General features: G+C 37.4%; 2 protein-coding genes across 3 annotated transcripts; both read left to right on the top strand.

Annotated features, from left to right (window-relative positions):
• The first annotated feature begins 157 nt into the window (after positions 1-157).
• On the top strand, positions 158-5,278 carry rnaseh2a (ribonuclease H2, subunit A). Of its 2 annotated transcripts, none has more exons than XM_051888600.1 (9): positions 158-322; positions 867-995; positions 1,072-1,143; positions 1,234-1,360; positions 1,438-1,525; positions 1,616-1,753; positions 1,886-1,973; positions 4,652-4,775; positions 4,983-5,278. In XM_051888600.1, exons 2-9 carry the CDS (start codon positions 869-871, stop codon positions 5,140-5,142), a joined length of 924 nt encoding a protein of 307 aa, XP_051744560.1. In that variant the 5' UTR covers positions 158-322; positions 867-868; the 3' UTR covers positions 5,143-5,278. The 2 variants fall into 2 exon arrangements, with proteins under 2 accessions (XP_051744560.1, XP_051744550.1); XM_051888590.1 differs by having other exon boundaries at positions 264-368.
• A 294-nt stretch (positions 5,279-5,572) lies between these two features.
• Positions 5,573-10,742, top strand: snrpb2 (small nuclear ribonucleoprotein polypeptide B2). The gene is made up of 7 exons (XM_051888608.1): positions 5,573-5,658; positions 5,858-5,936; positions 6,089-6,261; positions 9,323-9,454; positions 9,575-9,616; positions 9,731-9,819; positions 10,207-10,742. Exons 2-7 carry the CDS (start codon positions 5,873-5,875, stop codon positions 10,364-10,366), a joined length of 660 nt encoding a protein of 219 aa, XP_051744568.1. The 5' UTR covers positions 5,573-5,658; positions 5,858-5,872; the 3' UTR covers positions 10,367-10,742.
• The last annotated feature ends 6,143 nt before the right edge of the window (positions 10,743-16,885 follow it).

The following is a 16,885-nucleotide window of genomic DNA, read 5'->3' as shown; positions in this document are numbered from 1 at the left end:
TACATTTTTGCACTCACTTGAATACAAATAAACATTGATTTGGAGGGGAAATCGCTGGAAAAAAATAGCCAAACGTTCTTTGAACTCCATTTCCCACAAACCACTGCGATAGCGAGATGTGGAGGCACACATTTAAACACGTTCGCTGCATACTTTTAGAAATCAGATGTATTTTTGAATACGTTTCCGTGTGTGTCGTATTTTTGTATGAAGTAATAAATACGTTTTGTCCATCCAATATTGTCGGTCAAAGGTCACGCTGTCCTGTCAGACTCGCGCCAATTCTGTATTTCCGGGTGAGGCGCGCTGCACACAAACACAGGTTCGTGCAAGTTTGTTTGTGCATCAATTTTCACACACTTTAATGAGTAAGCACAGTGTAATTATGCATTTTAAAAACCCAGTTAGTTATATAATAAGGATTAATAAACAGCATGTTCTCTACACTTATTTTTTGTAGTATTTTGAATGTAAATTATTTGTATTATCTCGCAATATTGCTCGAATTCAGTATTCAGATGCGGGAGGAACGTGTTGTGGGTCATTTTTTATTTCTGTATCTTACATGGGAAATATTATATTTGTGTTGTAATGAGGTGTTTGTATATGTTTAGACATAACTTATTTACACAATGACAAGAAAATAAAGGATGGAAGTATAAAGCTTAAGTTTAGTTGGTTGTTAGCTTGAAACTTATTTTAATAATTTTCTCAACCATCTATTTTTATTTGATTTATTCATTATTAGTTGTATTATTATTATTGATATTCGTTCATTTAAATCAAAGTTTAAAATTCATGCCACACTTAATTGTGATATATTCTGTTAAACTTATGTTTTAATATTTTATCCACTAAATGATCAGGCATGGATCTGAGTGATTTTGAGGCAGATAACTCCGTGAGCTGTCGTTTGTCCTCGTCCATCCCGGACGTGTGTAAGACAGAGGACTGCTGCCTGGGCATCGATGAGGCGGGCAGGGGACCCGTCCTGGGTGAGTGTCGTCGTCTTTGGAGAAGGTCAATTTTTTGATTGAAATTGGAGTTTATATTTGATATACTCTTTTTCAGGACCCATGGTGTATGGGATATGCTTCTGCCCCGTATCGAGAAAAGAAGACCTGAAGAATTTGAAAGTGGCTGGTTGGTTCGAGTTATTTATCCATTTACACGTTTGATGTTACAGTCTTGACAGAAGTTCAGATTTGAGCAGTATTTTTGTTGTATAATTAGACTCGAAGACGCTGACAGAGGCAGAGAGAGAGAACCTGTTTCTGAAGCTCAATCAGGCCAAACGTTTTGTAGGCTGGGCCCTTCAGGTCCTCTCGCCCAACACCATCTCCACCAGCATGCTGCAAAGGTACACATGACGTCACACTAAAGCTTGTAATTAGAGTCGGAAGAATCATTTTAACCTGTTGGCCCTTTTGTTTCCAGAGCAAAATACAATCTGAATGCTCTGTCACATGACGCTGCTATTGGTCTGGTGCAGTATGCGCTGGACTGTGGGGTGCAGCTCAAAGAGGTATTATTGTCTTGGAACAAATCAACAGCTGTGTGATAGACCGCAGAAATGGTGATGAACCCATTCCCACGTGTCTTTCGTACCTCTCAGGTGTTTGTAGACACCGTGGGTCCTGCAGAGAAGTATCAGGACAAGCTCTCCCAGCGGTTCCCCGGAGTGGAGTTCACCGTTCGTCCCAAAGCTGATTCGCTCTTCCCTATCGTCAGTGCTGCCAGCATCTGTGCCAAGGTAAACGCCTTTCAGAGGTGGATGATATGAGGGGAATATCAGTTATTAGACGAAAAAAAGTTCTGCTAATAATGAAAGAAAGATTTATACTCATTGTTTTTTAAATTTTTACTGTCATTTTACTCATTGCAGGTGGCCAGAGACCATGCTGTCAAATCCTGGAAGTTTGCAGAAGATTTGGGTGAAGTGGACACAGATTATGGCTCTGGGTATCCTAATGGTCAGTAGATATCATCTGAATCTTTCCATTTCCAAAAAAAATTAAAGGATTAGTTCACTTCAGAATTCAAATTTCCTGATAATTTACTCACCCCCATGTCATCCAAGATGTTTATGTCTTTCTTTCTTCAGCTGAAAAGAAATTAAGGTTTTTGAGGAAAACATTCCAGGATTTTTCTCCATATAGTGGACTTCAGCGGCTACCAACGGGTTAAAGGTCCAAATTGTAGTTTCAGTGCAGCTTCAAAGGGCTCTACACGATCTATACAGGGTCTTGTCTAGCGAAACGATCGGCCATTTTCTAAAATTAATAAACATTATATACTTTTTAACCACAAATGCTCATCTCGCACTTGCTCTGCGATGCACCACGCATTATGTAATCACTTTGGAAAGGTGAAGCGGTAGGGTGAAAAACTCCATCTCATTTTCTCCTCCAACTTCAAAATTGTCCAACATCTTTGTTTTACCTTTTTTCCTCTAAAGGCCGTTTGACTCACACGTTCACTTTAGCTGCTTTTCCACCGTTGGTACGAACGGTTCTTAGAATGGTAAGGAACGGTTCCAGTTGTGTTTCAACTGGAGCCTGGTACGGCACGGCACGATTACAAACCGTACTCGGCCCGGAATAGGCTATAATGCACGGTTACTTCCTGGTTGTCGTTAAGCCAGCTCGGGCATTTCCAGTGAACTGTTAGCTGTTCATTCTGTAGTCGCTGTACATCGACACAGAACCATCAATAGTTGACTTTTTAATGTTGTATTCATATTTTAATGCAGTTATCACATTTACCTAATTTGCCAATAAACTGGTTTTATTGATTGCAAGAAAGACAAAGCTAATGGGACTGTTTAAGAAATGCCATGTCTGTAATTAGAAACACACACGCATTTTTTTCCAGCACTTCAAATGTTATTTTTAATGTGATGACCACAAACATTACTTGTTCATCCTTCTGAGATTGTCCTCATTGTAAAACTGAACATTTCAAAATGTAGAAAATTCAACATTTGATAGAAAACACTTATTTAAAAATAAAAAAGACAATAATTACCACTTTAACCAGCAGGTGGCGGCAAAGTAGCATTTATTTGCGCATATATCAGCCATTTCCTCTAATCGTTTTTCACTTTGTTTTTGACTAAATATTAAACATGATTAAATAACTAGGTTTAAAAATACTTTTTGTCAAGTGTGAAGTACTCACAAAATCTCATGAAAAACAAAAACTTTTTTTGTGAATGAATTACACAGAAAGCGAGCACCGCGCTTTCCCTTTATAATCAAAGCAGCTGTCAGTCAGTGCAGCGCAACCGCAATGATTTCAGCACACTTGTAAAAACACATTTTATTCAATTAATCAAACTAAAGTGCACAATAAATATAAAATTTTTGACTTTTTTTTTTTTTATATGAAAGTTTGAAAACTGATGGTCAAATTAAATTTAGGCGAGGGGGAGCAATGAGGTACGTCTTTATTTATTTATTTTTTATGCTGTCTTACGCTTGAATAACTAAATGAATGCTATGCCTGACTATTTAAGTGACTATATTCTGATTATAAACTAAGCATTACACTACTGATGCTCAACACATCAGCAAATGACTATCTCACCAGAAGTTTTCAAACTGGCTTATATTGCGGAAGCCCATTCTCAGCACGGTTCGTTATTACATCTCATATCATAAGTAAACCGTTGCATTACCAAGGCAACGAATGACGCTTTTGTATTACATTCCAAAGAGCGGCCGTTATCAGCCTCCACCGTTCGGCCCGATGGTGGAAAAGCGGCTTTTGTAAACACTGGATCGGTACTTCCGTCTGTCACACGTGACCTTTCCAACATGATTACATCATGCGTGGCGCCTCGTCTCGCAGTGCAAGATGAGCATTTGTGGTTAAAAAGTATATTATTTTTATTTTTTTAAAATGACCGATCGTTTCACTAGATAAGACCCTTATTCCTCGTCTGGGATCATGTAGAGCCCTTTGAAGCTGCACTGAAACTGCAGTTTGGACCTTCAACCCGTTGGTAGCCGTTGAAGTCCACTATATGGAGAAAAATCCTGGAATGTTTTCCTCAAAAACCTTCATTTCTTTTCAACTGAAGAAAGAAAGACATGAACATCTTGGATGACATGGGGGGTGAGTAAATTATCAGGAAAGATTTTTTTGTGTTTTTGAAAGAAATCTCTTCTGCTCACCAAGGCTGTATTTATTTGATCAATAAATACAGTAAAAACAGTAATGTTAAATATTATTACAATTTGAAATTGTTTATTTGAATATATTTTATAATGTAATTTATTCCTGGGATCAAAGCTGAGTTTTCAGCATCATTACTTCAGTCTTCAGTGTCACATGATCCTTCAGAAATCATTCTAATATGATGATTTGCTGCTCAAGAAACATTTCTGTTTATCAATGTTGAAAACAGTTCATATTTTTGTGGAAACAGTGATACATTTTTTCCAGACATTTATTTGAAATATAAATCTTTATTATCATTATTAATGTCACTTTTTTTTAATTTAATGCATCCTTGCTGAATACAAGTTATAATTTCTAATAATTACCGTAATTTCTTTCAAAAACATATTACTGACACTAAACTTTTGAAAGTTAGTGTATACTTGGCTCAAAATAAATATTTTATGATATTGTGTGTGTGTGTTAGATCCTAAAACAAAGAGCTGGTTGCTGAAGTATCTGGACCCAGTGTTTGGTTATCCTCAGTTTGTGAGGTTCAGCTGGAGCACAGCGCAGACGCTCATGGACAGTAAAGCTGTAGCTGTTCACTGGTGAGTCTGACAGCAGAGGGCGCTGCCTTTCATATTCACAACAGACTCAGACCGGCTACACTTACACTCTGAAATATAATGTTATATACAAAAATGTGCAACACACAAAAATATTTCTCTTTGAATATGTTATACACTTGTGCATTTTTGCTTGGAATTCAATATTAAATGTTTGTTTGTTTGTTTGTTTGTTTGTTTGTTTTGTAGGGATGATGATGAGGAAGATGGAGAAAAAGCAGCTGCTCGTCAGAATAACACCTCCATGCTGTCGTTTTTCAGCCGCAGCAAGCCGCCCGAGCTCACACACACACGAGACACACACCGCTTCTTCGCTGAGCGCAAACTACAGAGCGTCAACACACTCTGAGCAGCGGTCGACATGTCACAAAATACACACCGTACTACATAATCCTGCAAATAATGACCTGAGCAGCTCAATGTATTATAATGTCATGTGTTTCTTTTTCATTTTCTGGGTGTAAATTAAAGGTGAAATATTTTCATGTGTGTTATTTTTTTGAATGTGTCTCAACGTTTTCAAAAAGTTATCCATAGGTGATATGAAATTCCACAGTCTTTGAATGAACATTATTAGTGATTGATTATTAATTATAATTAATATCTAACTGAAAACTGCCTAGCAACCAGTCAGAAATCTTAAAGTATTTGTACATTTTAGGGTTGAAAAACGTTTTTTAAACTTGGAGTCTAAGCTATCAAACTTGGGTGACAGGATAAATGTTTTTAGTAAAATTACGTACTCCGTGTTTGGTTTTGGCGAAGATGTTATATCACTCCGCGACAACAGGTGGCGCAACTGTTACACAACAATAAAGGAAAAGAAAAAGCGTAGTAGCAGTTTCCGCTTGAACTAAGCAGTGTGGTAAGTTCGAGGCGATTCATTCCGTTTTATTGTTATATTAGTTTTTAATTATTTATATTACGTTTATAATTTGGCAAATCGGCACTTAGTGTTATTAACACTAGTTGGAATACTAAATAGAAGTGCGTTTTGATATTGTGTAGGTGCTCATATATACTGCTAGTTGAATTCAATCTCTTTCTGTGTGCCTTTATTGCAGAGAAAATTTTTAATCATGGACATACGACCGAATCACACCATCTACATCAACAATGTTAACGATAAGATCAAGAAAGAAGGTAAAAAAGACGATTGTGGCTTTGAGTGGAACAGCTTTGACATGTTTGTTGTGTTTGTCTCCCTCTCTGATCATTAAACTATGTTTGAGCTCAGAATCTGCAGTTTTGTGAAACTTGTTTGTTTTTTTTCTTCTCCCGGATCTTTTCAACAGAGTTGAAGAGATCGCTGTACGCCTTATTCTCCCAGTTCGGCCAGATTATGGACATCGTTGCTCTGAAGACCATGAGGATGAGGGGTCAGGCGTTTGTGATCTTCAGAGAGCTTTCTGCAGCCACCAATGCCCTCAGACAGCTTCAGGGATTCCCCTTCTACAACAAGCCCATGGTCAGTGACACACAAGGAACTACAAAGCAGTCATTTGACATTAACGTATCTGATACGATTAACTTTTGTGTGTTATAATTAGATCATCATAATTACCCAAGGATAGTGTTGTCAAAAGTATCAACTTCGACACCAAGTAAATACTGAAGTTTTAAAAATGTGACGCTTTGAGCGCTGTTGAGCGGATTCGTAAATGCCTCTGATTGGCCATTGTGTTCACATGCTCATCAGATATGTCTGTGATTGGCTACAATGATCAACACTTCAAAAACATGTAAAATAGACATCAATGATGCTCTTCACCGAGCACTTACACCAGGGGTGTCCAAACTTGGTCCTGGAGGGCCACTGTCCTGCAGAGTTTAGCTCCAGCTTGCCGCAAAACACCTGCCTGGAAGTTTCTATGCCCAGTAAGACCATGATTAGCTGGTTCAGGTGTGTTTAATTGGGGTTGGAGCTAAACTTTGCAGGACAGTGGCCCTCCAGGAGCAGGATTGAACACCCCTGGCTTACACAGATACACACCGGAGCGTTTGAAAGCAGGCGGTCCGCTGATAGACACCTTCTTTCAAACGCAAATTCATAAGTCAGCACCTTTGTTGAGTATTTTCTCTTTAAAACAGCAGTGATCTAAAGACAGTTTCAAAAATGTGGTTTGAAATCGCTGTTTCTGACGTCACAAACTACCTTGTAACCAATCACGTCAATGTGCCGGCGGGCTTTAGCATATCATGAACTATGACCGCTGTGAAGCAAGGGAGTCGTGTTACATTATTAGCTGCTTAATAACATAGTCAAAACGCTTATATTAATTACCGTTGTGTCCGATATTGTAAAAAGCGATACCATTGTGCAGCGTTTACCTCAGTAAGTTGACCGAGTGGATCTCTGAGCTGGTGTGAGTGGAGGTGGGGCTAATTAGCATATTAATAGATCCACATGTACTAAATGAAGCAAGGGTGTAGAGTTACATTAATGCTATTTTAAGGCACAAGGAGAAAATTTTCACATGAAAAAAACTTTAAATATCTCATTGGTGATCAAAGATGAGTTTTCAGGGATAAAATGATTGACTACAGAGGTACTTTAAAATATGTCGGTGTCATTGTTTTGTCTCAAGATGCACACCGGTAATGTTTTTTTCCTAAAGGAATATTTATAAATGTCCTAATTGAACTAAGGCCTAATCCTGGCTTAATCTATTGGTGCATTTAAATCCTCCTGGGAAGTTTGTATTTACGAGGTGGGAATTTGTGTTTACGATGGCAGGTGCGTTCACAAACAGGGCTTATGATTCAAGTAATGTCGAAAAGATCGTATTAACAAATTTAATGCACATGAACGCTACCACAAAGTCGTAAATATGAGTGGGAAGCTCGGGATTTTCTTTAACCCCCGATCTGTACGAGTTGGGGGTGTGTCAGTGAGAACCGTGGAGGAATAGCACAATATTTATAGGCATTTAGCAGTGACATTGTCAGGCTTTTATATTTACAACAAAATAAGATAATTGCCAGCAGAAATATAATAGCATTGTAATATAACAATATATAATGGTAAAGAGTGGCATCATAAATTAATTAAAAACGTTAAAAAGCAAAACACACCTCATGCACATTCTTTGTTCTTCATGTTCTGGAAGTAGAGTGTAAAAACCTTGCTGTATTTGTGTGTAGATAATTAAGAGAAGGTACACCGCCATCTTGCTCTGACGAAAGTTACTTGAACACACCAACAGATTAAGCCAGGATTAGGCCTTAGTTCAATTAGGACATTTAAGTAGCTTTTATAAATGTTCCTTGGGGGGGGGGACATTACTGGTGTGCATCTTGAGACAAAACAATGGCAAGTTTACACTTTGCTTTCAGTTAGAAACATGCATTTTTGTCTGGGACTGGTCTTAAGCCTTGTCTGTGAAACCAGAGGCTGATATTTTACACCTTTATTTCCTTTATCTGCAAGAGCTACTTGTGTCAGAGAGAGAGAATTACTGGTATCAAAAAGGAAATGGAATGTTAAAGGATTAGTTCACCCAAAAATGAAAAATTTGGTCATTAATTACTCACCCTCATGTCGTTCCACACCTTTAAGACCTTCGTTCATCTTCAGAACACAAATTAATATATTTTTGATGAAAGCCAAGAGCTTTCTGACTCCTTCATAGACGGCAATTTAACAACCACTGTCAAGACCCAGAAAGGTACAAAAGACATTAAAATAGTCAATGTGACTGCAGTGGTTCAACCTTAATTTTACAAAGTGACGAGAATACTTTTTGTGCGCAAAAACAAAACAACAAAAATGACTTTATTCAGTCAAAAGAACTCTTGGGTTTTATGAAAAATTTCTTAATTTGTGTTTAAGTCCAGGGTTTTTTTTAATGGCCTTCCCACCCTATTTTCCCTCCGTTTCTTGGACTTGGATGTACGTCATTGATTACGTTGCACAAGTGCGCACTACTAGCGGAGCCCTTGCAATGGTTTTAAATAAAAAGCCCTAAGCCCTTAATCACTGGAATTTAATGTGGTTACAAGTATTGTGTGGTTTTATCTCAGTATAACCCTTCTAAACTGCTTTATTGACCTAACTTAACTTACATCTGTAAAATACTATTCCCTCCATCCTTTTGAATCGTGTAAAATGTGTGTGTAAATTAAGTGCGAAGACTGCGAGTTTCTGTTCTGACATCACAATCGTGTTGCATTGTGGTCTATGGAGCTGCCTGAAGTGTTCATATGATAATTGATTGGATGGTTGTGGTTTGCTATTGGTGGATCTCACATGAGTGACAGGTTGTCCCGCCCTCACGCCAGTAAACACACCATCAGAGAAGAGATGTCACTGTAAGAGGGAGGGGAGTTATTTTGATTAAAGATTACGAGAGCAAATGAATACAAAAAAAAATGTGCATGGATAAATCATTTATAACAAATACTGTAATATTTCATAAAAGATAGGAATTGTCAGATGTTGTCATTCATATTATGCATCAGTTCACATTATAAAGTATTAGAAATGCTTTACACATTTCACATTTGCTAACCTTTGCATGTACTTGTAGCGAATCCAGTATGCGAAAACAGACTCGGACCTGATCGCTAAGATGAGAGGCACATATGGAGATAAAGAAAAGAAGAAAGAGAAGAAAAAGAAAGCCCTGGAACAGGCGGCCAATGTCAACAAGAAACCAGCGGTGAGTTGAAATGCATCATGTGATCAGAAAAAGACACTGACCTAATTTTGCTGTTAAAAAAGTATATTCTAAGAAAACCAGATCAACTGAGCAAATTTTGCTTCTGCGTTTTCCCTGCAGGGAACTATAAACACACAACCTCCTCCACCTGCCACAGTCCAGGTATATCACACAATTTACACACTTTTAATATTTCTAAAAATGAGTTGTTTTATATATTCACACCTGATTGCAATGATTGCATGCAGCACGATAAATGATTTTATATTGTTTTAGGTCCCTGACAACCCACCAAATTATATTCTGTTCCTGAATAATCTCCCAGAGGAAACCAACGAGATGATGCTCTCCATGTTATTCAACCAGTAAGTTTTAAATACAGTAAACATTCGAAGAAAAACTAATTAAATGTTTCAGTAATAAAATATATTTTTAAAATATATTTTACAATGTGTTGTTATATTGGTGCATATATAGAATTTTAATATTGAGAATATATGAGCAATTTAACATCAAATATTTTTTGTGTTCTTTTAGAGTGGAAAACATTTCACTTTTGTTAAACACTTTAAATCTACTCAATGTTTCCCTTTGAGGGAAAAAAAAAAAAAAAAAGAATCACTCGTTTAAGCTGTTATCGCAAATGCATAAATATATCATGTATTGTCAAACAGCTAAAAATAGCTCTTTCAGCAAGATTTTCTCCTCTGATTGTTCACTCATCGGCTCCCTGTCATGTTTCATCTTTTCAGGTTTCCTGGGTTTAAAGAAGTGCGTCTGGTCCCCGGAAAGCATGACATTGCGTTTGTGGAGTTTGAGAGCGAGACTCAAGCCGGAGTCGCAAAAGACGCGCTACAGGGATTCAGAATCACAGCCACGTGTGCGATGAAGATCACTTATGCCAAAAAGTGACCTGGCTCACACTCGTTTCCTGAGAAATGCAGATTATACTGGACTGTAACTGAGGCATTATCAGTGGATCCTCGGTTCTGATTTGCATTTGTCTTTTCATTCAGTCTAATCTTTTTTTTAAAAAAACACCTTTGTTCAGTGACTGTTTACTTTTTTTTTTTTTTTTTTTTTGTGTGTGTGTATGGAAATTATTCGGTCACGGAGGGACATTGATATTCTAGGACAGATCTTTATTTTGTACTGTGGACTAATAAAATTAGCCTCTAAAATAAAATAAATGTCACCTTACCGTTTCATATTATTGATGACGTTTTTGTTTTCTGCTTGATCTTAAAGGAACAGTTCACCCAATATTAAAAAGGCATTATTTACTCATTCTCATGTTGTTCCAAACCATTATTAGATGCACTGTTCCTTTAAATCGTAACTGTGTGAATTGAGATCAGTTGTAAACTGTCAGGCCTGAACTCTCTGTACCTGATGGAAGGACTTAAATAGTTGGCAGATAATAGAGACATCGGTATGCGTCAGCGCTCACGGCTGTAAATTTTGTTCTGGGTGCGACTCGCTTATGAATTTGGGTTATAAATTGTAATTATAAATTATAAATATTGGGTTATTTGGCTTATGAAAGCTGACGGGTGCATCAATAACAGCAGCACGTTATTGCTTTGATTATAATACATCATTGACGTAAAAACCCTATGGTTACATAGCATACACTGTTCTGCATTCATCAGCTCTCTGTACCGAATGTGTTTTGTGGTTTAGAGATAAACATATCCATGTTTGTTTGTTGATATTTTAATTGCAATGGATGTGCGTTTTATTGTAGGCAAACTTGGGCAAACTCTCACAAAGCAGCAGAATGTTCAGACCAGATTAAATGAGTCATGTTTATATTTTAGCAGACAACGGTCTCATCATTTAAACAGCTGGAGATCTGACCACAGAGGTCAATGACATTTTCAGACATGCTGCTTTTAAAATGTCATGATGAGAGGTTTGCATAATAACTGACAGAAACAATCAAATTAGTCCCAGCACATAATGAGCCATCCACGAAGCTTAATTTCAAAAAAAGAAATAAATATAGAATGACACAACTTCATTAAAAGCTTTTTGTTAAATGGGTTGAATGGAAAGAAAAATAATATTTCCGTAGAGTTTTTTAAACAGGTAAATTTAATTGGGAAGCTTGAACAGTAAGGATGAGCAGAACTTTTGCTCTCCTGCTATAGGAATATTAAGTCCTGGTTTCAAAATAGACTCCTGTATCAACACTTGAACAGCCAATGAAAGGAAAGGCAAATATTAAACAGACTAAATCAATATCTCTTTAACAGAATAAGTTGAAACAGATTTTAATGAAGTTCTTGACCAAAACAGCTCACTCATAATACGCCATTAACCCTCTGGGCTGGTCATGTGGTGGTCAAAATGACCTTTTTCATTATTTCAATAAAATGAATGTACTATATTTTAGTTTGATAGTGTTTTTTATTTAATATTTCGTATTTTTAGGGGATTTTATGGTACTGAATTATATTTATACAGTAGTTATAATTTATTTATTCACTTTTTGAGCATAGACTTGAAAATTTAATTTCAAACTTAAACTGTTGTAAATCTTGAATGCTTTGGAGCACAGACTGAAGTTTGGTCCTTTTTTTTAAAGTTTAAAAAAGTTAAAAAAAAAAATAAAATAAAAAATTATTTATTGTTATGTAAAATGCACAAAAATAGTATTTTCATTTTTTTTTATATGAAATATATATTTCCCAAAACACGTTTTACTCTAATACTATTAGAAAATCAACAGATTGTGATCCAAATTTAAGGTTGACATCTAAAAAAATGAGCTTTCAGTAAGATTTTGTTTGTGCGCAGTACCAAACGTTTCCACTAGATGAAATTCGTTTCCCATTCATTTCCGCAATACAACAATACAAGTGTTACTATTTTTTTCAGGATTATTTAACCTTTTCAGATCATGTCCATGATTTGTGTGTGTGAGTGTGTGTTCACACAGCAAGTGCCAAAACCTTTAACAAGTTTCAAACAATAGCACCACAGGGTTAAATAGTGATATAATGAAACTTACATCACTCTAAAATAATCTTGTTTCTTTCATCATTCTGACTACTGATGCCCTAGCAACCACCCAGAACACTCTAGTAACAATCCAATGCCGTAGCAACCACTCAGAATACCTTTAAAACCGTCTAGCAACTACCTGGAACAGCCTTGCAACCCCTTGGCATCCACCCAGCACACCTTAGTGACTGATGACTTTAATGGCCTAGCAGCATTCACCCAGAACACCCTTTCAACAGCCTAGCAACAACCCAGTACAATCTAACAACCACAAATACCCTAGCAACCAACCAAAGCACACTAGCAACAATATAGCAATGACACAGCAACCACCTAGAACACCTTAGCAAGCTAAACACACCCTAGTGACAGACTGTAATGCCCTTACAACAAACCAGAACACCCTTGAAACTGCCTAGCAACACCCAGAACTACAAATACCCTAGCAACCAACAAGAACAACCTAGCAATCACATAGCAATGACATAGCAACCACCCAGAATACCTTAGCAAACTAAAAACACCACAGTAACAGACTGTAATGGCCTAGCAACCAACCTGAACACCCTTGAAACTGCCTAGCAACCACCCAGAACTACAAATCCCCTAGCAATTAACCAGGGATGCATTTCCCAAAAGCATCGTTAGCCAACTATGGTCGCAAGTTCCGTTGAATTGCGTTAGTAACGATGGAACTTGCGACCATAGTTGGCTTCGGGAAGAATTACAAATGCCCTAGCAACCAACCAGTACAACCTAGCAACCACATAGCAATGCTATAGAACACCTTAGCAACCATAAAACACCCTTGTAAAAGACTCTAATTGGCCTAGCAACCAACCAGAACACCTTTGAGACTGCCTAGCAACCACACAGAACTACAAATGTTCTAGCAACCAACCAGAACAACCTAGAAACCACATAACATTGTTATAGCAACCACCCAGAACACCTTAGCAACCAAAAACACCCTTGTAAAAGACTCTAATGGCATAACAACCATACAAAACACCCTGGAAACTGCCTAGCAATCACTCAGAATTACAAATGCCCTAGCAACCAACCAGAACACCTTAGCAACCACATAGCAATGCTATAGCAACCACCCAGAACACCTTAGCAACCAAAAACACCCTTGTGAAAGACTCTAATGGCGTAACAATCACCAAGAACACCCTTGAAACTGCCAAGCAATCGCTCCAAATGCCCTAACAACCAACCAGAACACCTTAGCAACCACATAGCAATGCTATAGCAAACTAAAAACACCCTAGTAACAGACTGCAATGGCCTAGCAACCAACCAGAACACCCTTGAAACTGCCTAGCAATCACCCAGAACTACAAATGTTCTAGCAACCAACCAGAACAACCTAGAAACCACATAACATTGTTATAGCAACCACCCAGAACACCTTAGCAACCAAAAACACCCTTGTAAAAGACTCTAATGGCATAACAACCATACAAAACACCCTGGAAACTGCCTAGCAATCACTCAGAATTACAAATGCCCTAGCAACCAACCAGAACACCTTAGCAACCACATAGCAATGCTATAGCAACCACCCAGAACACCTTAGCAACCAAAAACACCCTTGTGAAAGACTCTAATGGCGTAACAATCACCAAGAACACCCTTGAAACTGCCAAGCAATCGCTCCAAATGCCCTAACAACCAGCCAGAACACCTTAGCAACCACATAGCAATGCTATAGCAAACTAAAAACACCCTAGTAACAGACTGCAATGGCCTAGCAACCAACCAGAACACCCTTGAAACTGCCTAGCAATCACCCAGAACTACAAATGCCCTAACAACCAACCAGAACACCTTAGCAACCTTGAAACACCCTGTCTATACATCTTAAAGGTTTCAAATTCTTTAGACAAGGCTTTGTCAAGCCAAAAAAAAAAAAAAAAAACCTGCCGTTTCTGCATTAGTTGTATTTGTGGTCAGTAAACTGTAAAATAGTTCTCAGAGCAAGTCCTTTTGTAACGACAGTGATGTGAGAAGATATTAGCTACCGTCATCCTCGTTTACTCTCAGACTACTGATCTCTCGTCGTCATGACAGCCTAATCATCTCGGTTCACACCGCTCTGATCTGGGTCAGACATCAGGTAGCCGCACACAATCTGTGAAGTAACTCAAGCGTGCTGGACATTCAGATAGCATTTTTGTAAAGGACTTGGGAGGCGTCTGCTGCTGCCGTCAGACGAGTTCACCGGGTCTCTGATGCAGTGTAATGGATGTCGCCAGCTGTCCACCATTAAAGCATCACTGCTTCTTCACTTCCTGTTATAATGAGCTTCACTTATTATGAAGGGAACATTATAATTCTGTTCTGCTGTGTTGCCCATTTGCACAGTCTCTGTAAGATCACTGTTTGATATTCAGCTGCTTCAGTGCCGCTTTTATGGCTCACTTTTCCCAGGATGCTGTGCATGTGTGAGTGATTTAGAGAAAGAGAGGGATATTTTTGTCCACGCAGCAATCTACCATCCCCTCCTATCAGTGTCGGAGCTGTAAATTTAGAGGATGTTCAGGCATGATTCTGTCAGGGAGTGAAGAATTGTGTGTGTGCAGGACAGCACGATGCTCTTTGATAGATTCTGTGCTCTACATGTGAGTAAATCTTTAACACAACACCTGCTTCACTTTCTTCTGCAGGTTGTCCAGAAGCTTGTCCTGCAGAAGCTCATCTCGTGAATCCCACAAAAACGTGTCTAGGTCATATTTCAACCCTAAATTAAAAGGAAAAAAAGAAGAATTTATCTTTTGCATAAAGAAAATTAAGCCTATTTTAAGATCATATTGCTTTTTGCATTGTGACAAATTACTTTATAGTTTCTGGAAGCTTGTTTACCTCCATCACATTTTCATTTGAATGTTTAAATAACATGTTTTCATTGTAACATTATTTTCTGCATAACTAAACACATTTTGCTGTTCTGTAATGAGAAACATTTTTAAGGATAAGGATAATTTAAGGGGCAAATATATGGAAGCTTTTTTCCGCCATGGATTAAAAAAATGTAAAAGATACTTGCAACTTTTCTTCTCGAAATTCTGACTTTTTTTCTCTCGTAATTCTGACTTTTTTTATCTTACAATTCTGACTTTTTATCTCACAATTCTGACTTTTTTCTCACAATTCTGACTTTTTTCTCGCAATTTTTTATCTCACAATTGACTTTACAACAGGTTATCCTACTTTTATAACTCGCAATCGCACATTTGTATCACACAATTTAGTACAAGTCAGAATTGTGAGACAAAAAGTTGCAATTACCTTTTTTATTTAGTGGCAAAAACAAGCTTCCATAGTTCTATGCTTAATTGTTATGAAAATAATGTGATAAAATTGAAAAAAAAAAATAAGGAAAGAAAAAGTAATGGACCTAAAGTAGTCCTCATCATCTTTAAGTGAAATACATTTTCTTGTGTCTTTATTTTGATTTTTGGGAGAAATGGAACTGGACATGTTTTTGTTTTCGAGCTGTAGATTTATTTTCCCAATGAAATTACCTGATGAAATCTCTTCTCGTCGGGTATCGGGGTCAATTGCTGACCCTTTAACACCATGTCAGTAATTTATGTCTAAGGTTGAACTAGATTGTTTCTCTCAAGGTTTTCACAGTCATCAGTCCCTGCTGACACCTGAAACAGAACAATTAAAGGATGACATGAGTACAGAAATATTAATTATGACCAAACTGAATATCATGTTCACAATCATTTTCCACTGAACTGAACAAGACCAAGTCAAGTCACCTTTATTTATATAGTGCTTTATACAATACAGATTGTTTCAAACCACAAACACCATAGCAACTATATAGCAATGCCATAGCAACCACCCAGAACACCTTAGCAACCAAAAAACACCCTAGTAACAGACTGTAATGGCCTAGCAACCAACCAGAATACCTTCAAAACTGCCTAGCAGCTTCACAGTAGGTCTAATAAGCAGGAAAATAATGAACAATGTTGCAAACTTCATCAAATATGAGACAAAGTCAAATTCTGCTGTAAAGCAGCTGTATAAAGACAATAGTGTCATTAATCAGTTCAAGTTGGTTCAGTGATTGGATTCAGACCACAGAAATCTGGAATGAAAAAGAGCCTTGAACTACAAAATGCAGTTACAAATATTGCTCCCGAAGGGCCTTTAAATGAAAACCACACATGAAAAAGACATTTAGGCTACCTGAACTATAAATGATAAATGTTTATCTAATGTTGAATCTCAGTAAAAAATAAATTATGAATTTATTTTGGAAGACAAAAAGTCAAAGGCAGGACTCTATATCCCAGGGTTAAAAGTAGTTTTTTGTCTACTGAAATTTCTTGTAAAAATATTTTTGCAGTGTTTCGTCAGCAGAACAATCCAAAAACACGCTAAATAACAGTACAACCC

The sequence above is a fragment of the Ctenopharyngodon idella genome, chromosome 1 (genome assembly GCF_019924925.1).
Source record: "Ctenopharyngodon idella isolate HZGC_01 chromosome 1, HZGC01, whole genome shotgun sequence".
NCBI lineage: Eukaryota > Metazoa > Chordata > Actinopteri > Cypriniformes > Xenocyprididae > Ctenopharyngodon > Ctenopharyngodon idella.
This window is presented reverse-complemented; position numbering and strand designations above follow the sequence as displayed.